We start from the raw sequence: 22704 nt of genomic DNA, 5'->3' as shown, positions 1-22704 counted from the left end.
TCCATCCGTCTGTAGCCATGGGAGTGCTCATGTCAAAGAAGCAGCAGGTGGAGAAGGTGCAGAAATGCAACGCCGTCGTCAACGCCTTCCAGGCGGGCATTAGGGAGCGTCCAGCTCCAGCCAAACAAGCAGACGGAGAAGCCGAGGAGGGCGATGGCCCTGCCGAATCCTCAGCCACTCCTGACGAGAAGAACGCAGAGGAAGCGGAGAAGGAGGAAACGGACAATAACGCAGGCCCGTCGACTTCGGCGCCAGCGAGGGACGAGTGTAAGGTCAACCAGGAGTCTTGGTCGAGGTTGCGTGACGGGAAAGGGGTGGAGCCTGAAGATCTTGATAAGAGCCATCAGCTCACGCCGCCCGCTTTCGTGCGGCCCAAAAGGGAAGCCGATGACGACCAGCCTGTAGAGGTGGAGCTGAAAAAGAAAGAGCAGGTACGAAATGAAGGCCTACATAGAGCAGTGCAATTCATGGCCAAGGTGTTATTGAAATCAGGACTATAACAAAAACAATAACCCTTTACTTTGACAAAGCACACACACAGGTCCAGGTCCTGGGATTAATAAAGTGATGTCTGCAAGATGTCAAAGAATTTCCATGGCAACAGCAGCACATTATCTCTTTTCCTCCCCCAAGTTAGGCATTATGATGAAGCAGTTCAGCCAGGCTGTCAAACGACTCTTAACTTTATCTAAACACCCTTGTTGAAGGTGAGAAAGTCTTAGTACAAAGTTTGTTTTTATCTGCCAGGCTTTTTATTGCCACCATAGCGATGAGATGTGTTATTGTTGTGCGTGAGAGCTCTTCACAGCAGGCCTCTCGTGGGCGGGCTGCTTCGGCTGTGGCTCAGAGAGGTGACCATATCCAGGGCGACGCTGACTAACAGGGGGATGGAGTTCACAGGTTCACTGACACCATCAGGTTTTTCTATTTTGCAAAGAGTAAACATGGCCTGGTAACTTGCTGTACTGCCGATGCTGCACTTTAACAAGAGGTGCCGAAATGAAAGGGTCTACCTTGCAGTAGTAATGTACTCGGGGATTTTGAAAGGCTGAAACTGAACGCAAATGGTATCTAGACCACGAGTAAAGCAATATGCTGGCATGGTTTTGCCAGGCTCATATGGCAGTAAATTGGTTTTCCTTTTTCCTTTCATCCGTCACATTCAAAGTTCTGTCTCCCCATTAGTAATTGCCTCCTTATTTTCTCATGTCAGGTTAGATTTTGGGAGCCATTTGGGAGCCATTTTATTCTCATATAACCTTCCTTCCTCATGCTATCCAGTGACATAGTGTTCACTTTTCAGTGTTATGCTGATGACACTCAGTTGTACGTCAGAGTGCTTCAATGTCAAAAAGAACTAATTCCCCACATTAACATTAAACACACACAATTCTGAAATCCTTATATTATCCTGGGTTGAGTTAAGTTGACTCTTTTACTTTATTGTAGTGGATTTTATTGTGTTCCTATTTAATGTGGCCCATATTAATACCTTTTTACAGGTGGATCCATTACCGTTTATTTTGTTGTTTGCTGTTTAACATGTTGTCCCTTGAGCATTTTTTCTATTGTATGCAGGTGATATCAAAAGCTAAGCTAGCTATAACAGTTCAGAGCTCGTGTTTGCTTTCAAAGGGCTGAATCGTTTCCCCTTTTGACACTCAATGAGCTATAATCTATTATCACCCTCAGGTTAAAAGGTCAACAGTGCACACACAGCACCTCCCACTTAACAGGCTGACTGCAAGGAAAGTTGCTGAGCACAATTACGTTCCCAAAGGGAGGAAGCCTTTGGAATTTATGGACCTCCATGGCCTTTCCTTCAGCACAATCTTTAGAACAAGAATGTATTCTGTCTATGCCCCACTAACTTTATGAGCAGCTAAAGCCAGGGTGTGGTTTGATACATCCAACATATATAGTACTGTGTGGCAAAATGAAAATTGATTGCTTGTAGGGCCACTTTAATTGTAAGTCTTGATTTTTAGATAAAGTTCTCCATCTTTGACATTGATGAATGAGCTTATTATCCATTTGTTGTCCCTGGTGGCAGCCCAGATCTCATTTTGACACGGACTATAATGCAGGGAGCTTGTTGATGCAGATGGAGTCATCAGGTCACAAGAGTTGGGCCATAACTATAGAAGATAGGTTGTGACTGAGGAGGTTTGACCAGGTCTCATCTGTGATGTGTCTGTGGGCGTGAAGCTGATGCCGAGACGCTGAAGTAGAGATAAAAAAAGAATAAGTGTGGAAACTCTCTGACAATGTATCAGCGTGGTTAACCAGTCAAGCATTCTGCAGTCATTTCCCCTGGCTTGACAGCTGGGTTCATCCCGGCTGTAAATGGAGCCCACAGTGAGGTTGGAGAATAACTGACAATGAACACGTTTGTCAAAGGCACAGTTTTCCTTTCCATGTAAGGCAGTGCGGTCATAATAATCTATCGAAGATCGTGAGCAAAGAACGCAAACTGCTAGTACATTTGAAACCACACTCCCACCACTGATGGACTGATGCCTAATCTTTCCACCCAGCTTTCTTATTCAGAGCTTTTATGGAGGGCAGTGCGTGTATGTTCGTGTGTGTTTGCAATCCTCATGTCTGCCAAATTGAGATCATAGATCAAGTTTGCAACAAAAATCTTTCGGTCATTGACGTAGTCTGTCTTTTTTTAAATTTTTTTTACCTCAGCCGCCGAACGATGAGATGTGCGACGTGTGTGAGGTGTGGACTGCCGACGACCTGTACCCCTGCAGGATCTGCACTCGGATGTTCCACGACGGATGCCTGAGGGAGCTGGGCTACCTGCGAGCCGAGGCCCTGCAGGAGATGAGAGACACGGCCCACACTGTTACTGGCTGGAGCTGCTACTATTGTGTAAGTCTGCGCAGCTCACGGTCACTTGCTGGACAACAAACAATGCAGTTTTAAGAAATGCAGATGCATGGAGGTACACCAAAATATACATTGTGTCGGTTCTAGGGTTTACATTTGTTCTTCTGGTCTTTTTTTGTTCTGAAATTCTGGAGGATTATTTCAGTCGTTTTTCCTCTATTTTCTAGATTTTGCTGTTCTCTTTGTGGTCACTATTTCATCCCATTTCTCACGCAAGATAACCTTGCTGGGTGTTATTATAGCTTCCTGTTGCTGTTGCTACAGCAAAAACATTTAGTTTCATGAACAGGATGAAGGCTAACAAGGTTTATTGCGTCAACTCACTTTAAGAATGTTAAGGTGAGCCCAAATATACAAATTCAAAATATAAACCTGAAGAACAAAAAATAGAAAAAAAAAAAAACATTTCATGATAAAAAATGATGACGTTAATCTTCTGAAACGGCTGAACAGTTTGATGAAGATATCTAATTATTTTCTACAACTTAATCTAGAGGGCTATGTTTGTGATATACATGGCATTATACACAATATATAGAAACATAATACAAGAGTAGAATCAGATAAGACAACATTTTCTCGAAGTCATCCTAGGGCTCTTATCTTAGATCAGTTAATTAGAGGAAAGTCAACTCCTAAGTGAATTTACTAAGATTAATCATGACATTCAGAAGTGGTATTCCATTTATTGATACAGGCTTGTTAGCCAGTTATGATAACAAGGACAAACTGCTGTTACATCCCATCTGACAAAGTCTGAACATCTGACTGACGACACCTAATGTTAAACAGCTCTATGCTGTAGCTGCATGAGCTAACGTCAGCTCTACAGAGTGACTGCTGCTGCCAGAGCTTTAATGTGGAGCGCCAATCAACGATACAACATACAATAAAAATGACTTCATAGCATTTCATAATGTCACGGCGGGAAAATCACAGGTGCGACTTTTATCATTAAAGATTGTTTCCTCCGAGCGTCAGTGACAGTTGGCGACATTAGTACATTTGCCGGCAACAGTTGTCGTAGCAGCTGGTGAAATAAACAGTTGCTGCCTTCATTCATTTTTTCTTTTAAAATGTGTGAGCATGTTCCAAAGTCTGTGCGAAGTCATGTCTCAAACGACACACTCTCACCTCAATGCGTCAAATAACGCAGCTTGTTCAATGCTCCTAAGCTTTAAACTATGTCGCTCCATGTATCCCTCTAGTCTAGTCAGTTTTGCAAGTGTCAGTGACGGCATGTTAATAATCCACCGACCAGGCTGAGTAATTCGACGCGTTATATAACATTATGCAGCCCATTATATAGGCTAACTATGTTCTTCAGCACGGTGAGCTCTTTGACGTGGCTTTGTATGGCAGCAGCTACTGCACAATAAGAATGCTGTCATGTTTTTATTGGGATACTAATTAAACTGGAGGTCAGATAAAGAGTTTCTTTTTCAAACAATAAAACTAACTTCAGCCTCCAGTCGGGAATTTAAATCCAATGCCAAAACCGATGACTCTCTGGTGGTCGTCGAGAGGCACAATGTAATCTGCTTTGATTTGAGCGCAAACAGCTGAAGCCCCCGCTTTCACTGGAGGACCCTTTAGAGTGGAGTGGGGGCTTTCGCAGTCTCTCGCCAGCCCATGGAAAGCGAAATCCCTTGCCAAAGTTGCGGTTATAGGGGGGACGTTTTCACACAATCAGTGAGAGGACAGTGAAAAGGTCCTCTTTCTTTGGCTGGCTCCTTCGGCATGCGAGGAACGGGGGGGTGGGGGGGCGGAAGGGGACAATTCAGCAAGGGAAAGACAGAGAGAGAACCGGTTTATTCAAATTGTGAATTCCAGCCATCATAGCATACATTTGCATATGTCAGTCAGCTGTTACAAATCCCCCGCTCCCTTTCCTTCCATCGCATCGCCATTTAATTTCACACATAGCACTGGAGACTGCTGTGGGTGGATGGAGTTTCCTTGAAAGTGGAGTTACAGTCAGCCTTCAAAGCAGACTGCTGCATTGTGCAAGTGATCCTGAGGGCCAAGATCCTGGAGGGGTCACACTTCAGTCAAAGTAAAGAGTGCATTCGTACAGCAGGCATGCTGGAGGTGCATGGAGGTGCATGGAGCGAGATAAGCATGATGAAATAGCTGTTGTTTTTAGCTAGTATGCAGGTTCGCCAGAGCTTTTTCCACTAAAAATGTGCAGCTGAAAATGATGTCGGGCGTAGTTTGCTCAACAATGAGCTAAAAGTGACTTAAAGGATCCACATGCATGAGGGGAACTGCAGGGTTATTTTATGATCTGATTCATTGTTCACACTGAAATACTGATTCTCGCAGCTTTGAAATCAATAAGAATAATTTTTTTTTCAACTTCCTGCTCTGGCACTGAGCCTATTCAAAGCTGTTTGAACACACAATCAATGCTGTCATTTTTTCTGAACAGGACTGTCTGATATAACTATTTATGCAAGCTGCCAGTTTAAGATTAGAATGTGTTGCTATTATTATACTTTCTCTCCCCTCCATGGGGCCTTTTGTGTCCTTTTTCCAGATGCTGTCAGTAGGTGTTGCACAAACCCTTAAATCACTGTTAATGCGTCTCTTTTTTAAATAAAAGTTTAGATGGAAATCAGAGACTTAAAAAAATGTAATTATAGCATTATAGCATGTAATTTATGAGCATAATAACATTGCAGATTAGAAACAGTGTCTGGCATGGAACAAACAAAGGAAGCAGCTTCCTGATGACAGCATGATCAATTTGTTTTGTTCTTTATTGATTTTCATCTCATTTTTTAGAGTTACAGACACATACAGATAAATGGATTATTTATACTTTATGAATTCTTGTGGGGATTTTAGTTTAATCAGAAGATTAATAAAATGTTGCACACAGAGCACTGTAATAAATATAATAATAAGAAACACGATAAAAAAATGAAACAATGATAGGCTAGATAAGAGCGGTAATGCAGAGGGATACGGCACATTGTTTTGAATATGATACACCATCCACATGGCTAAGAAGTGCCTTAATCTTGCATTCTCTCTACTGGCCAGCAGGGGGCGACTCCTCTGGTTACAAATAGAAGTCTGATTGTATAGAAGTCTATGAGAAAATGACCCTACTTCTCAATTGATTTATTACCTCAGTAAAACATTGTAAACATGAGTTTATGGTCTCAATCTCTAGTTTCAAGTCTTCTTTTAGTAAGTTATGGTCCATTTAGAGTCAAACAGACCATAAAGCAGGGGATGCTTTAGGGCGGGGCTACCTTGTGATTGACAGGTCTCTATTGCGGCGTTGTCTAATTTTGCAGTGGTTCATGTTTTCATCTTAGAACCCTTTTTCTTTCAAAGAGTTATGCTATTTTGGTTATTGTTATTTTGGAATCTTACCCGATAGTTTAAAATGTTGTTTTTGTTGCCATTGTAGGCCATCATTGTTAAATGTTTCATAACTAGAGCCATTTAACGTAATGTTGGCTTGTCTTTTATTGTTTTATTAACACCGTTTCATTTTAATTTTTCTTTTTGTCGTTTTTTTGTGGACCACTCTGTGGAAGCTAATGTTAATCGGAATAAAGAGCAACGAAGAATACTGCACATTTGAGATGAAAAACGCATAACTGTTTCAATGCTATTATTTTCAAGATACATTGCCCGCAAAAATGACAGCGAGAAACATTTGGCTCTGACACACAAATGGTTTGAAGACATTGTCATCTATAGTGCTAGAGCTCTCTTTCACTTGCCATATCTCTATTTCGTAAATGGCTGTTATATCTTAAAATGTATCTGTTGTACTTGAGAATGGTTGGTAGTGTGAGTTTCAGTAGGTTGATCACAATCCTTTCTGTACACAAAACACTGGCCTCCATCCGTTTTCCTGGAGAGTGAAAGACAGACCAACCAGTTTAATATCTCCCAACACCTTTTATTACCCTGTCACCTGCTGTATGTGTCCAATCATGGAGGATCTCTGGAATGAGTGCCACTTTATCACAGGTGGCAAACTTCAGTTTAGAGCCAATTGGGAGTCAAGTGCACTTTGACAAACTATATCAATCAAATGTACCCTCTCAAGAGGCTAAATCAAAGCACACGTATTGTTTGTGGAGTTGAGAAACAAGTCAACATTCACTTTTTTGGAATGGATTAACATTACAGCAGGAACCTTTGCCCACAAAGACATTTTAATGCTTTTCTTCTTTAAGGGCAAGGTAGGTCAGGGAATTAGAGTCCCCTTACGGAAACCCTGTGTGAGCAGAGAGACGAAACACAAGTGATTGTGCATTCCTCAAACATCAACAAGCTCACAGCTCAGTAAAGTAAATTACATATTGGGAGAGGAGAAAATAGGCCCCTGTGAACTGGTACGGCTGGAGGACTAGAAACCACCCAAGGGTCCGGCATTCTGATCCTGCATTGAGTGAATCCACTTCAGGGCTCGGTGGTCTCCATGACAGTATCCGTGTTGGGCTTTTGAATGGCTTGGGTGATTGTAGAAAAAACCTGCCAAACTGCAGAGAGCAGCCACGAGAGAATGAGCACAAACCAATGGGAAAGAAAGCCCAGAGGGTCTTTTCTTCCAGTGTGAAAACAACAGCCCTCTGTTAGCTCTCAGTCAGCTTCGACACTTTAAACTAACAGTTCCATTCTGTGCAAATGATACATAGCAACATGCTAACGAGGACGCGGCATCACCGACTGCATCCGTACTTTTTGTGTGGCAGACACTACGTGAGCCTGTTATTTTGATTCCGTGTTTTACTTTTCCTTGACTTTGGAATGGCCATTAGGGGCGGATATGGGTAGGTTAATCCTTCTTTATCAGGTGCACAAATTAATAAACTAATGAAGGAAGGAAAGGACAATTATATGTGATTGAGTTTTTTTTCCATGTGATTCCCACATCCATCAAAACATCATGTTAGTTAAGCAGCACCACCCACTCGCAGCAGCCAGACATAAGCAGGGAGGACTGGCTAGTATCGAAGGCGGTATAAATAAATAAATATATGAATAATTAGAGACACGTACAGTACACACACACTCTCGATCTGTAAACGTTGCAGACAGCGGGGCAGTGAGGTGTTGGCAGCTAATGTGCTCTTGATGACATGTTGAGGAATGCAGGAGGACGTCACGCAGCCTGTTGCTCGTCTCTTGGCTCGTATAATGAGGCCATGTTTGCAACACGGTTTGCCGGAAAAGAGGGGGGCGTTTGGTGAGGGGCAGCGTGTGGGCGAGGGCAAGTTACCACATTGAGTGGTGTTTTAATCAGCTCGCTGAAATTCTCATCTGATTTGATTTGTATTCGCTGTTATTTTACCGTGTCGAATAATTGCTGGTTCGCTTTGACATATCTGTGTTTTATCCAAATCTGCCATCTCCTTTATTGATTTTTGCTGTTATTAGCTTGAGGGTGTATTTTTCATTTGTGTTTAAAGGGTGGCCGGTGGCACATTTTCATTTAGATTTGTGGTTATTGTGAAACCCTGGCAGATTGTAACGGTGATTAAGGCCTAGGTAAACACACTGGAATTGACTTCCCTCAGTAATCCCAAAGGGATCATCAAAGTTTCATCACGCCACTTATCTGATTAATAATGTTCAAATAATATTCAGATATAAATCAGTGTCTCCTGTGATTTGCCTTGCCTGTGGATTTGCTGGTGTCTGGGAGGAAATGTCTACATCACACGCATCTTTCACCGTGTTCATTTTCCATAACTCTGATTAAATGCCCGATTAGTTCATTTTTGGCCACATAACATTTTGATATACTTACATATATAATTCATATGTGTTTTGTTTATAAATGAGCTGATGCTGATATTTACAACACTGCCCTTTGCTGTTGAAAAAGATAAAAACACGATATCTGAAAACATTAGCAAAGCATATTCAATCAAAAATATATATTTTTTTCATCATATGAGAGTTTGTGAAATTCAAAGCCTCATGGTCACAGACTGTATATAAGAAGTGGACGTAGTCACCGTGACGTAACCCATTGGTTTGTGGACTGCGGTTTTAAAGCCTCGAGTTTGGCATTTGGGCCACTGCCATATTGTTTTTGGCAGTCTCCCTCTTGTTTTTTTTTGCAACCAGAAGTGACACGAGAGGGTGGAGCTAAGTACAACCGAAATCAGAAATTTTTTTAGACGATCAAAATGTTACAATTAACTCTCATGAAGTGAAAACACATTGTGAAAGGGTTAAAGTTCTAAGACGGAAACACGGACAACTCCCAGACCGGACAACGCTGTGTTAGCGACCTGTCAATCAAAAGGTAGCCCCGCCCTAAAGTATACAATGATTTATGGTCTATTTACTTCTAAATGGACCATAATTTACTAAATGAACATCATGCTGTATTGAAGAAGACTTGAGACTAGAGATTGAGACCATAAACTCATGTTTACAATGTTTACTGAGGTAATAAATCAAGAGAGAAGTAGAGTCACTTTCTCATAGACTTCTATACAACCAGACTTCTATTTGTAACCAGAGGAGTCGCCCCCTGCTGGCCATTAGAAAGAATGCAAGTTTAAGGCACTACTGAATTAACTTCGCTTTTCAGACCCGGAGGTTGCCGCCTGCTCACGCCACTCTGCACTTACTTTTCTCTCTGGCTTTCTTTTACCAATGAAACCATTGTGAAGAGAGTGAGAGACACAACAGCACATCACGTGAATCACCTGGGAAACAGAGTTGCCGAGATGGATTCACAATCCAATACTTTGTATGCTTGTGGCTAATTACAGGAGGCCCATCTGGGACTAAGCCTATGTAATTAGAGCAGACTATCATTTTTTTCTTCTTTTTTTTTTTTACAAGTATAATTTTCTGCCCTCCTCTCACCCTCCTCTGCAGGATAATCTAAATCTACTGCTGACAGAGGAAGAGATGTACAGCCTCATGGAGACCTTCAAGCAGTGCAAGATCATCCCTGGTGAGTGAGCGAATCAAGGGTGCAAAATATATTATACATTTCATACATTTATACCTACAGTTCAAGTGTGGCAGGAGGAAGTGGTGATACTGTCCATCTCGTTTGGCAGTTAGGGAATCATTTTGTTGTCGACTGTTAGTCCTGTTTTTATATTTCCATAGGCCTAGTTGGGGAGGGGGCTGTTAGAAATTGCCTGGGGTCATTTCTTTCATAAAATAGAAGTCAAAAAGTCTATCGATCTCCATCCTTTTAGTTTCAGCACTACGGACAGCGCCGCGCCGAAACGGCCACCCTCCACCGACACATTCTCACCCCAATGCGTCAAATAGCGACGCATGCTCAGTGCTCCAAAGCGCCAAGCTTTGATGTATCCCTCTTACAGTCACTTTTGGACGTGGAAAGGGAAATTATACCCTCGTTTCACGCATGGTGTCTTTTCAAAATAAATTTCCATTTACGTAGGAAGTTACTTTTAGGCAACAAAACCACTTAGTTAGATTTAGGAAAAGAGCGTGGTTGATGTTAACTTGACTGACAAGCGACTCCCGTGACTGACGCCCCCCAGCGAGTCACATTCTGGTGCTAAACGCTGCTAAACACTGCTTCCGTGTGTCAGTGTCAGACGCCGAGGATCACTGACCAAGCCGCGGTGTTTGGCGCATTGGGAGTGAGAACAGGTCGGCTCTACGCACAACAGACATGAAATGTCAAATTGACCAATATCGTTTCGCTAAAGTTTTGAGGAATAACCCCCAATTCAACAATTCAGGCTAAAAATAGTATTACGTCATGTATTATATGAAAAAATGAAATAAAAAAGGTACAATTTGTTTTGATCAACTGGAAAAAACACAGTGTCAGTCACACACACAAAAATAGATTTTAATCTCAAGGCACTTCCTGGTTAAAACAATGTTAAAATAAACAAGTCACCATAATCTGAGACGGGTACCAGTACTGCCTCTTTTGCATGCATAAATGACAACGACATAAGACACATTGTGTACTGTTTAAACTCTATTCTTTCCTTGATTGTCAGAGTTATTACATTATCTGTCCTCATCACCCTAAATCTATTTTCCGAATGCGTGGTATCATTCCTCAGCTTGGATGGAGGTAAAACAGTGGGAGGTGGTCCTGCCTTTGCGGAGAGCGAGTCTCGATAGGTTAATTGCATCTGGAAGACTGCTCGGTGACTAATCAGGTCTGATATGTGATGCATTGTTCCCTTGCCGCTGCAGAGTCGTGCCTGGTGTCAGACGAGCTGCTGCAGTACCGCCACTATGCATCCAAGCAGCTGTTCGATAAGGACCTGACTGATGAGCAGGAGGAGGAAGTCCTCGCCCAGTTCGCAGCGCTGGATCCAGAGAAGAAGGGTCACGTCGAATGGTTCGACTTCCTTTACTTCGAGTCTCTGACAGTGTTGCGGAAGTTTCGCTCAGAGGTAAAGTATTAAGAAGAGGAAACAAGTTGCATATATTCAAAACATCTAACTGTAAAGCAAGGAATCTCTGTCTGTACATGTGTGTGTGTGTGTGTGATCTATTTCATACTTGGCTTTTCAGTACCACCAGGCTCAGGAACAGCTTCATACCACCGGCCTGAGACTCTGACCTCATAACTAAGACACTTTACCTCATACTTAACTTAGTGTTTTACAAAAGGTTTACATCTCTGCCTTTAAGGACTGAGTCGAGCATGTCTTCCGCAGCTCATTGATTGTAGTGCATTTTTGCTTTTTGATGCAACATACAATACAACCAAACAATCGGCTCCTTCCGAGCAGGCATGGGCTCCAAACGGCCACGCTCCAAACAGGCTCTCCACTAGTAATTATAACAGAACTTATACACTGCCTGATTTCACCACAGCATCCGATGACGCCCTGAAAATCCCCCAAACCACCTGACATAAAGTATTATCCTCACCATTACAATCATGGAACGTGCAAACTATCCTGCTCCTACTACTTGCTGACAAAAGGCCATAGGTAATCAAATCATCATTTTTATTTGTTTGTTTAATTACTCAACAATCTTTTTCCCAGCTATTCTTTTTTAAATCATGAAATATAATTCCTGAGCCCCAGAATATATGGCGTTTGTTTTGCTAGGCGACATCAAGTAAAACAGGAAAAGGTTCACTAGGCTTTGCCGGGAGTAAGACATTCTCAAATAGTGACCATAGTGAACCGACAAGAAAAAGAGAATAATGCTTAAAACCGTCTTTCCAGCAGAGACAAGTTATGTAACTCTCTCTCTCACACACACACACAGTTGCATTTTCTCTCTGCTCCTCTCTCCCAAATTAATCCACACCTTCCAACCAATCAGAGCGCAGAATTCTACTTCGCCATGATGTGACTCAAGCTCACTGTGTTTACATTCTTTCATTCACACCGTAATGCAGAGCAATGGAGGGATGAGAAGGTTTACCTCGTCTCGCTCCTCAAAAAGAGACTTTCTTTCGGCTGCTGTGGCAGAGATCAGCAAAAAACTGCATAAATATTTGCTAATCAGCCTTGCAGAGAATGCAGTAACACAGGTCAAAGACTACTTTGTGTTGAGGTTAGTTTGATCGTAAGACTCCGAGGCAAATGCTACATAGAAGTTGGCTTGCATCCACCTCCCTGAATAATAATTAATTTTACTTCACAACAGTTTCAAATTTGTGCTTTGGCTTGACTCTGGGGGTAGCATGGGGAACATCGGCGCCAGCAGACTATGTCAGACAGTGCTAATGTGATTGATGGGATTAAGGCCAAAGATGTCAGAACTAAAAAACCTTTTCCAGTTTCCTAAATTCAGCAGCGTAAAAGGGGAAGGGGATTAATATGGGTATATCAAAACTACATAATCTCAAACACTGTTTGGATTTGTTTGTTTTTCTAGAACTCAATGTTGCGCCTGTTGACTGCCAAGGAGAGAAACAACGCCCGGTCAGTGTTCCTGGGTCTGGACCTGGATGAAGACGGCGTGATCACAAGAGCAGAATGCCGCCAGGCCCAGCAGTCCTGGTTCCACAAGCTCAACAAAGATTCGCAGTCTTGCAATGTGAGGTGAGCACACCAAAAAAAAAAGGGCCAGTGTATCCCAACAAGATATCGTAACATTCAAAGCCCCGAGCATGAGTTTGAACCCTTTGAGGAAAACATAAGTATTTCATGTCTAGACTGAGATCAAGGGCACACGTCTGTGTTCAAGTCTGGCAGGAGTTTTTGAGGAGTGAGGATCTCATCTGTATGCCAACTGACTGCAGCTGGCAGAGGGTAAAAGAAAAAAAAGGTTTGGCTGCTTAGGGAGTAGAGACCATCAGAAAGAAGACTGGAAGCAAGATAACAAGCCACGTTCTTTCCTCGTTACATATTCTTCCTCTGGTGGACATAATCCCCAGTAACAGTGTCAATTTCGATTGCTTTGCAGATGACACGCATCTTTACTTGTCCAATATATTAAATGAGGAAATCAGTCTTTTGTGTTTTCAGCATCAGGGATGGACAAAAGCAAGGTTCAGTGTCAGTTCAGTGGTAAAACCTGGGCTTAAACCTAATTGAAATCAGAGTTTATAATTAAATATTAATATATTTTTCACTCTATATCTCATATATCTTATCATATATGTTAGACATTCATAACAGCGCAAAATGAGATCTTATATGACTTTCTTAGAGCTGCATTTGTGTCACATTTTGCACTCATCTGCATTTACATTCACTTATGTATTTCAAAACATTACTATTAATACTTTCAAGAAAATACTGCCACCAATAGAAATATTAAGATAAATTCATAATTAGTTAAGTCATTTTATATTTTTTGCCGTTTAAGTTTCACTCATCTATTTCCTACTACTTTTTGTAATTGTAAGCAGCTATAATCAATAATCTTCTGTTATAAAACTGCATGAAATGATAAGGTGAAAAGGGGCTGCTCGTAGTGATGAACCTACAGAGAATTATCACTGAAGATCTTGGCTTAATATTACATTTTAGCTCATTGTTCAGCTGTCTGGCTGAACAATGTCTGGCTGCTACATTAGTGTTTTGGTTCAGTCTCACTGCTCCCATAACTAGCCGGTGAACATAATGAAGCATTTAGCAGCTGAAGTACCAGATACTTCCTTCAGCTGTTGGTAGAGACCAAAAACAGAGCTAAGAGAGAGAGTACATGTTGGACTTACATTCACCAGGTGGACACAAACACGAACCCAAATGAATAGCACTGTTGCTACGTAACTGCTGGATGTGTAAATAAGCAATTGTCAGCAACTTAAATGGTTGATGATATGTCAATGTCATGTTCGTGTGTTTCTGCTGGCCAAAAAAACAAAAACGGTTTCATTACTGTATTGCTCAGACGGAAAGTTAATGCATCAGCATGCCATTTATTTTGTTAATCTACTCTGACAAATTCACTTTTAGGATTTAGCCTTAAATCACAACCTGAACCATTTAACTAATGTACTTGGCCAAAGTGCTCGGACCTCTGATGAAGGGGGTAATGTGTGTCTGTACTGTCTGTCAACTAGGCATCAATACGGTAGCTTTTAGAGTTTAACCATTGCAAAGTAAATCTCATCTACGTGGATCAGGAGCATTAAATCACACAGGGTTTGCCGGGCTGTATTGCTACAGCTGTTGACTCTGAAGTCTTTGAATGCAAAACAGAAAACTTATTTTAGCTTTAGAGACGGAGGAGGAAAATTAAAGTGAACACAGGCATTCTTATACCACTGCAGCATTTGCTGATTACATCATTTGCATACCATCACGCTGAGATGTCAAATGGGAGCACAGTATCTATACATGAAAACAGGAAAAAAAACTCCCCACAATATACTTTCAGCATAGATTATACATGAACTCAAATATTTCAACAACCCTGTCCTGTAGTTGTCGCGCCGGTCGCATTTATAATTCAACGCGTCCTCTGGCTAGTGCGCCCAATCAAAACCCACAGCTATGAGCCTTCAAGTATCTGCTTTGAATACAATTTCCCCAAAGTCAGGCAGCACAAAACTGGCCTCGTCCTACCTCCCTCTCACTCTGCGCTGTAACAAGACACAATGCTCTGTCTTTGTCCCTCTGCAGCTCTCACCTCAAACACTTGAAAGAATCTCAGGTCTTCGACTGGCACGGTGTCCAGTGCAGAATGCAAAATATGCTCACGCCAGCACAACGCAGACGGAGAAATTGAAAAGGGGAATTATAAATCAGGTGTAGATTAAAAGTAAAAAAAAAAGTAAAGTAAATGTAGCCAGTTTCCCCTGTCATGTTAAAAGCACACAACTAATGCGTTTCATTCAATAATGTATTCCGTGCTGCCACACATGTCATAAGCAGGCACTTAGTTGCCCGCCAGTTTGATGCCGAGTACGACGGAATTCCTGCTTTTAATAAATTGTCACGTATTAGATTGATGAAGCTGGTTTCTTTTGCTTTTGCCTGGAACTCACTTGAATTGTGCTCTTTTGAAGCCTCTCGAAGGAGACTCAGTACAGAACTGTTTGCACTGTTGTTTTGGCTGAGATCGATTCATGTTTGGCCCCTGACATGGCCACAGGGTCTGCTCACAATAACTAGAACAAACACTGCAACTAATACTACCTTTTTGTTCATAGCAGATCAAAGGAGAGGCAAAATATTAGATGCATTTCACAATATAACGCAATCCGGTGCAACTCCACCGCAAAGTAGAGCCTTGAAAAATGAATCAACAGCGCTCTGAAAAAAAGTCAGAGCAAAAACTGAACATAGCTCTCCTAGCTGGATGATTATTGTACTGGATTGCATTGTACAGCTGTTATTTTTATAGTGTCCATCCCTTGTAGTCTCTATTTGATTCGGTTAATATTATTTATGGCAGAAAATGCTATAAAGAATCACATTCAATATTGCGTAATACATGGGATATACATTTAAAATATATATATATATATATGCTCTTTCATCAGTTTTTACACTCATAGACAGACCTCATCAGAGTAGTGATGAAAGGAAAATAAGCTCTGATGGACTCTGATGAGGTCCCATTTGTTTGTACTGTGTGTGTGTGTGTGTGTGTGTGTGTGTGTGTGTGTGTGTGTGTGTGTGTGTGTGTGTGTCAGTGGTTGAAAAAGTATGCAGAAGGCCAGCATTAAATAAAAGTTCACAAGTATTACCAAAAAAATATACTCAAATATCAAAATTGTAAGTGCTCATAACGGAGAATGAACCCTTTGAGAGTGTTACTTTTATTACTGCGTATTATTGCTAATCCATTTGTAAAGCAAATTATATGATATCCCCCCTTGGAATGCAGTGGAGTACAAGTATGACGTATCATTAAATGAAAGTACATTTTTGTACTGGAATAAAAGGACTTTCCATTGTTGTTGTATGTGAACTGTGTGTGTGTGTGTGTGTGTGTGTGTGTGTGTGTGTGCATGTTCTTGTTACTGCTTATAAACTTCTTGTGCTGTCAAATCTCCTCTGCTGTACCATTTCCATCCCTCTCACCTATTCAACATGCGGCATTCCCCCACAGACTCATGGGACTCTGCTCTCCTATGAATTGTGGGTGAGTGTGACTCAGCACCGCACGGCTTGCCTCCTTTTTCCTCACCTGAGCACCCTCGAGCACCCCCGTTATCCTCGAGCATTCTCAGACAGCCCCCACCGTTAAGACTTCATTCGGAAGATAACCCCTCGCTCATAAAAAAAAAAAGAAGAAAAAAGCGAGCATACATTCAGCAATCAAGGATGGCTGTATCCTTGAATGGAGTTTAACGAGCAGAGTGTGAGCCCTTCATATGATTAGGTCTTGTTATGCCGAGGCGTAGATAAGATTCAGGCTGGCCTCTAATTATAGGGATCAAAAGAAAGCCTTTTGTTCTCGTCGGGGGAGCTTTGCTTTAAAAGCCTCACTTATCAATGTAAGAGGACACTGTGGACCAAAGGGGTCCGAGTGCGAGCTGTGCACAGCGGGTCCACGCTTCACGTTAAGATGCAACCTCATTTGTGCTCATTAGAAAGCAAATAAAAATCAAATGAGTCAGAAAACTCATTACTTTTGATCGCAGGCTCATAGACCTTCACAAGCTACAGTGTGAGGGTGAACATGGGGGTTTCAAGCAGCTGTCAGTCAGAAGATTCATCAGAAGAGATTCTATCCGACTCTGAAAGATCTAAAACTCATGACTCGTGAGGCTGTGGAAGACAAGTCGTCTCGGTTTCTCGTGAAATGGAAAGTGACGTTGGCTTGCTCCATATTGTTTTCTATAACTGTGTTTGATTTGGCTTCAGAAAGAAAATCCACGTAAAAAAGAATTCACATTGGGTGTGAAAATGTATTTTTGACTGCAAACAGATGTTCACTTTCTATCTTACCACTGGCTCAAACGGAGCATCGTCTCCTGAGGAATAAGAGCTAATAAGTTGAACTCGAGTAAAGATTTTCTTCGCCATAATTCAGTCCCGATAGCGATACCTGGGCTTTTGGTATCATCCGATATGGAGTACCGATCTAATACCAGTGTTTAATTAATAAGATGTATGCCTCACTGTGTGGAAGAGACTGGGATCATTCTTTGATGATGAAGGCAACATCAGGCTTGATTTAAACATTGTTGTACTAACTTCTTAATGCATAGATATAAATGTACTGATTTGTTATTTATTAAAATAATGGCATCCGTTATCAGATCGGCTTATTGTCACCGATAATCCTATCAAGCTGTGCGAGTCCATATCGGACCGATATCCGATATCAGTATCGATGCATCTCTAGAATTGAACATTGCACAAACCCCCTGATTTTGGACAGTAGTGTCTGTATCTTTGAGCAATGCTTTTCTCTGTTTTATGACATAGTGATATGATTCCCTTGGAGTTTCAGACTGTTGATAACTAAACAAGACACAACCTCATGACTTCTGACAAACTGTAGCGGCCTTTTCTAGCATTTTATATACTTTATAATAAGTATAAGTAAAATAATTGCTGATTAAAATATGTATGCATTTCAGCACTATTGAGACTGAAAACAGTGATGTCACCACATGATGATTTTTAAGGACTTGGCCTACAGACAAATCTGTTGGCGTAACTGCGTTAAAACTAGCAGGAATTACTAAATAAAAATCAGAAAGGTAAAAGAGGTCCACACCACAAGAGAAGGAAGAGCTAACCAGGTTGTTGGCTCACCATTGTATCACTCCGTCTCTACACTGGGTGCTTCCTGCTCCCTTCTTTGTCGGCATGCCGCTCAGAATGCAATCCAAACATGAGAGTTTTATGGAGATTTATGGGAGTTAAATTTGTTTTTTTGGAGCAGAGACTTGTGACTTTTACTTTCCAATTTCTACAAAGTTGAAGTTAACTGTTGGAGCAGCTGACGGCGGTACAGTCCAGACAAGACTTCTTGCCGTCTGTTAAAACTGGCCTGAATTTTGTTGATTTTATTGCCATCTGATGACTGTATTTTCACATAACCAGTTCTACACAATCTCTTGGACAAGAGAACTCAGAAAGTAAAATCCTTCAAACTTTAAACTTGAATCCTTCTCACACAGTACAGTGTTTTACAAGGTGTTACAAGTGGCGACTTGTCTGCTTCTTTCTACAACTCAGATTCCTCTAAATATTATGAAGTACTGACTAACTCTTTGGGCTTACCAATATCCCATCCAAATAAGTATTATTTAAATGTAGGAATTACGGCTGTGGATCAGAAAATGTCCTTATGTTTCACTAAAGTCACTATCGGTCTTCACTTGTTCAAAAAGTTTGCATGGTGCATTCCCTTGTTCTTCCCTTTTTTTCAGAGGAAGGTCTTATCTTGTCATTGACTGTTCTTGTAGCCTTCTCCCTAACTGGTACTTTTCTGTCCTTTGTGCAGCATCAGTCATGTTGGCCCCATGTGCGAGAGCAGTCCAGCCAGCTCTGGCAGTGAAAGGAGCAAGACTGATGACAGCAGGTTTGTCCTCTTATATTTTAAGTGTGTTAATGAGTGTGTGTGATTCAGAATACAATTGATAGAAATTACAATATGACAGACATAGACGGTGTATAAGAAGTAGACGTAGTCACCATGACACCAGCGAGTTCGGCATTTTGACCGTCATCATCTTTGTTTTTTGGAACCAGAGGGTTGAGCTAAGTACAATCAAATGCAAAATGTTACAATGAACTTACATGAACTGAAAGCAAACTGAAAGGGTAAAAGTTGAAACACAAAAACAAGGACATGTCCGTGGTAGCCACGCCCTAAAGCATACTCTGATTTATTATTTATTTTATTCTGAATTGGACAATAATTTACGTAATGAACATCATGCTGGATTGAAGACGACTTGAAACCAACCATTGAGACTATAAACTTATGTTTACAATGTTTACTGAGGTAATAAATCAAGTGAGAAGTAGAGTCATTTTCTCATAGACTTCTATACAACCAGTCATAATTTTGCAACCAGAGAAATCGCCCCCTCAAGGCCATTAGAAAGTATGCAGGTTGAAGATGCCTCCGCATTAGCTTCACTTTTCAGACCCGGAGGTTTCCACCCGATTACAGCCTTGCATTGAATACCAATTTGGTGAAGCTCTCCTCTCACGGCTCTTGCGTCTAACAGGCTTCACAGGCCTGCTGTCTCCCTTCAGCTTTGAAATTTAGATAAACTTGTTAACCCTAGCAGAATAGGCTTTTTCCCACCAGACCAGCCAAACAAAAGCTGCGTGATGTCCCCGCAGCGTTCCATGCTGTTCAAAGACAGTGAGCATTTCGTGGGCAGAAAAAGTGAGATTGATTTTGAGCCAAACAACCTAGAAGACTGCAGCACGGACGTCGGCGACTCTCCTGCTTCAGGCTTCGCTGTCCCTCCAAATAACCTGGAACTCTGATTCAGAGTCACCAGATCATGAAGACAAATCCTTTTTTTTTTTTACATCATTAAAAACAGGGTCACTGATATTTTTTTTCATTGGAAAAAAACAAAAACCTAGCTAATTTCTTAACACAGCTGGGCACTGTAGTTTTCAGCAAATATTGCTCTAACCCGAGTAATCAATGCTTTTTTAGCGGACAATTTTACCAGCGGATAAATACACATTTGGTGCAATATATTGAGTGTATTGGCACCTGGATGGTGTATAGGATTGACTCAACATAAGCTACAGTACACATGTTCATTGTTATAAAGGAAACATCTCATCGAGTGCAACAATGTGGCTCATCAACAAGTTTACATGCACTAAATATTCAGTTTTCGGCCCTTATTTTGAAAAAGAAAATATTCCTAATAAGTTGTGTCCATGGCTGATGAATATTAATATTTTGTTGGACCGTGTGAACACATCCTCCCTCTTTCATTTCTTCAACCACCTTCTTGAAAAGGTTGGCGTAGCGATATTTGCGCATATCCAAAAACCTGTTGGTATCCAAGTCCTTCATAATGCTTAAAATGTGTTTCTCTTTCCGACCAGAAATGTGGGCTTTTCTTTTGGCCATGCAGCTCTACTGCAGCTTTTAAACTATTGTTTGGTTGGTTAGTGTTCAACACACAGAGCTGGTCGTAAACAGGAAAGAGGCCACGTGTCGCAAAGTACAGAACACTATTGACAAGCATATTCCAAATGTGCTGTATACATGTCCAAATAAATGCACCTGAAAGTCGAATATTTTTGGCGAAAATACTCCATTTGGAATAAGGCCTAATTAAGAATATCCAAACGGAATATTGTCATATTCTGAATAATAGTGGAACATGAGTGCGCATGTAAACTTAATCACTGATTCATTTTTAATAATTTCGGCAAAATGGAGCTCAATGGCACATAGAAGGAAGATTGGCTTTGGCTACAGACGCCATACTTGGTAGTAGATTCAATTCATTGTTAGTTTTGGTCTTTTTCTCTTTTGACAGTAAGCAACATATTGAAAGTATAAACTATAGTCAAACAAACAGCCTTTTCTCTGTTGTTGTTGTTGTTGTTGTTGTTGTAAATTAATAAAAACTCTCTTCATCCAACAGGCCAGTGACCTGGGCAGACTTTTTAAAGGAGAGTGCCATCTACCTATTGGCTGCGCGGCCCAATAGTTCTGCCATGCACATCCGTGTGCCTCTATAGTCCAGGATCCTCCACTGCACCCCAGCAGAGAGAGAGAGGGGGAGAGAGAGAGAGAGAGAGAGATGGAAGGTGTACCCTATAGTCTACAGGCGGGTGGAGGAAGATAGACGCGCTGACAAGCGAAGAGCAACTGAGCAAACTGGATGAAGCACTGAGAGACAGCGGATCAAGGCATCGACGGAACCTCTCCCTCCTCTGCGTCACCCCCCAACCCCACTACACCCGACAACACGCCCCGCTGATTGACACGCCGACGACGCAAGCGACAGAAGCCATCACAGGTCCACGACACCAACAAAATACTTCAGACAAAATGTGAGGGATAAATGGGACGGGGAAGAGAACAACCCGTCGGTCGATTTGGAAAACGTTGAGTGTAACGATCGCGCGTACAAATCCAAGCTCCCAGGATGCTCGCACTATACGAATACCACACACTGTTTGGCCCTCCAGCTGCATAACACCCCTCTTTCCATGCGGGAACGTCAGCGTGACAGGCTGTTACTGTTTCAATTATTCATTCCCTCGGGCCTCATCGTGCCCGAATAATAGTTCCTTGCTGCTGTAATGGGATTGTGTTATTCACCATCAAAATTGTTAATCACACTACACAAGAGGCACGTGCAAATTCATTATTGGTAGTGTTTGAGAAGACTTCTGGGGTGGAGATTAACCCCGCAGCTGCCATTCTCTGAACGTATACCAAAACGGGAATGAAAAGCTGTCCGCATAGCTGATATTATATGAAGAACTGCTAATCACGCTGGTATAAATTATTATTATGCATCAAAATAAAGCTGTATTTATTCCTGTATCCTCCGATGTATCCTCTGTTTATCCCCAGCCTCATCCAAGAGTCTATGTTCTTCCGAAGTACTAACCGTGAGAAAAAAGGGGACGTGAACGTTAACGAAAGCTAACCCGGGTAAAAGACGTGCATATACTGCCATATAATAGATTTGGTTCCCGTTGCGCTCAGAGCTGCACTTTGACAAGGTGGGAACATCCGCCCTCCTCTTGTAGTGTCCTTATTTGCACTGTGGGAACGGGGAAGTGGATGGGCTGCTGTGTGACATAACTGTCAGGAAAAATGCTGAAAGACAATGGGTGATCTGGCGCAAGAGTTTGTCCTTTGTTAATACAAGAAGCACTGTTAAAAATAAGACATGTTAATGGAAAAAAACGTGGTTAGGATTCTATAATGTTACAGGTTATACAATAATTTAAAATGCACATGAAAACTGCCTGTAGAATCACTGGAAACGTGCTGTAACCAGTAGAACTTCATGTATTGCTTATGCCATGTAATGACGGGTCTATGTCCTATTGTTAAATAAAGTATGGTTATGACATGAATCTTGATTGTCTGAGGGATATGTCACAGTGCTGAAATAAATGCATGGCATTTGACCTCCTTGAGAATCTTGGGTTTCTTTCTTTTCTCCTTTTTTTAAAACTCCAATGCCAACCAAAAAAAAGAAACCAAAATATTAATAAGGATATTTTTCCCACAAACAATACATGTGAAAATTAGGCAAACGTGTGTAAGGTTACATATAAAGGACCTGTCACGGCCATCACACATATTCACTCTAGTAAAATAAATAAAGGCTCAGCAAAGGCTCCTTAAGAGGCAAAAATCCCCAAGTTATTAACTTTTGTAGGGTAGCAATAGAAAGCGTCCTTACCAAAAACACAACAAATATGGCTTGGGATGAGCACGGCTCTGCAGCGTGCCTTTAGAGCTGCCCAG

The 22704-nt window shown here is 41.5% G+C and overlaps 1 protein-coding gene across 1 annotated transcript; it reads left to right on the top strand.

Annotated features, from left to right (window-relative positions):
* The first annotated feature begins 17 nt into the window (after window positions 1-17).
* Window positions 18-20951, top strand: phf24 (PHD finger protein 24). The gene is made up of 8 exons (XM_076079884.1): window positions 18-431; window positions 2695-2880; window positions 9769-9847; window positions 11089-11291; window positions 12739-12905; window positions 16372-16404; window positions 18724-18801; window positions 20855-20951. Exons 1-8 carry the CDS (start codon window positions 18-20, stop codon window positions 20949-20951), a joined length of 1257 nt encoding a protein of 418 aa, XP_075935999.1.
* Window positions 20952-22704: the final 1753 nt, after the last annotated feature.

The sequence above is a fragment of the Anarhichas minor genome, unplaced genomic scaffold (genome assembly GCF_050575085.1).
Source record: "Anarhichas minor isolate MPS153535 unplaced genomic scaffold, ASM5057508v1 ptg000073l, whole genome shotgun sequence".
In the NCBI taxonomy this organism is placed as follows: domain Eukaryota; kingdom Metazoa; phylum Chordata; class Actinopteri; order Perciformes; family Anarhichadidae; genus Anarhichas; species Anarhichas minor.
The sequence above is the reverse complement of the archived record's forward strand: the minus strand, read 5'-3'. Positions and strand labels throughout refer to the sequence as shown.

Bases quoted from the DNA above. Each gene is read 5' to 3' on its own strand.
- phf24 (XM_076079884.1), top strand. From the start codon at position 18: ATGGGAGTGCTCATGTCAAAGAAGCAGCAGGTGGAGAAGGTGCAGAAA. The intron at 11,292-12,738 runs GTAAAGTATTAA...TTGTTTTTCTAG, and splicing joins TGCGGAAGTTTCGCTCAGAG to AACTCAATGTTGCGCCTGTT. The intron at 18,802-20,854 runs GTTTGTCCTCTT...TTCATCCAACAG, and splicing joins AGCAAGACTGATGACAGCAG to GCCAGTGACCTGGGCAGACT.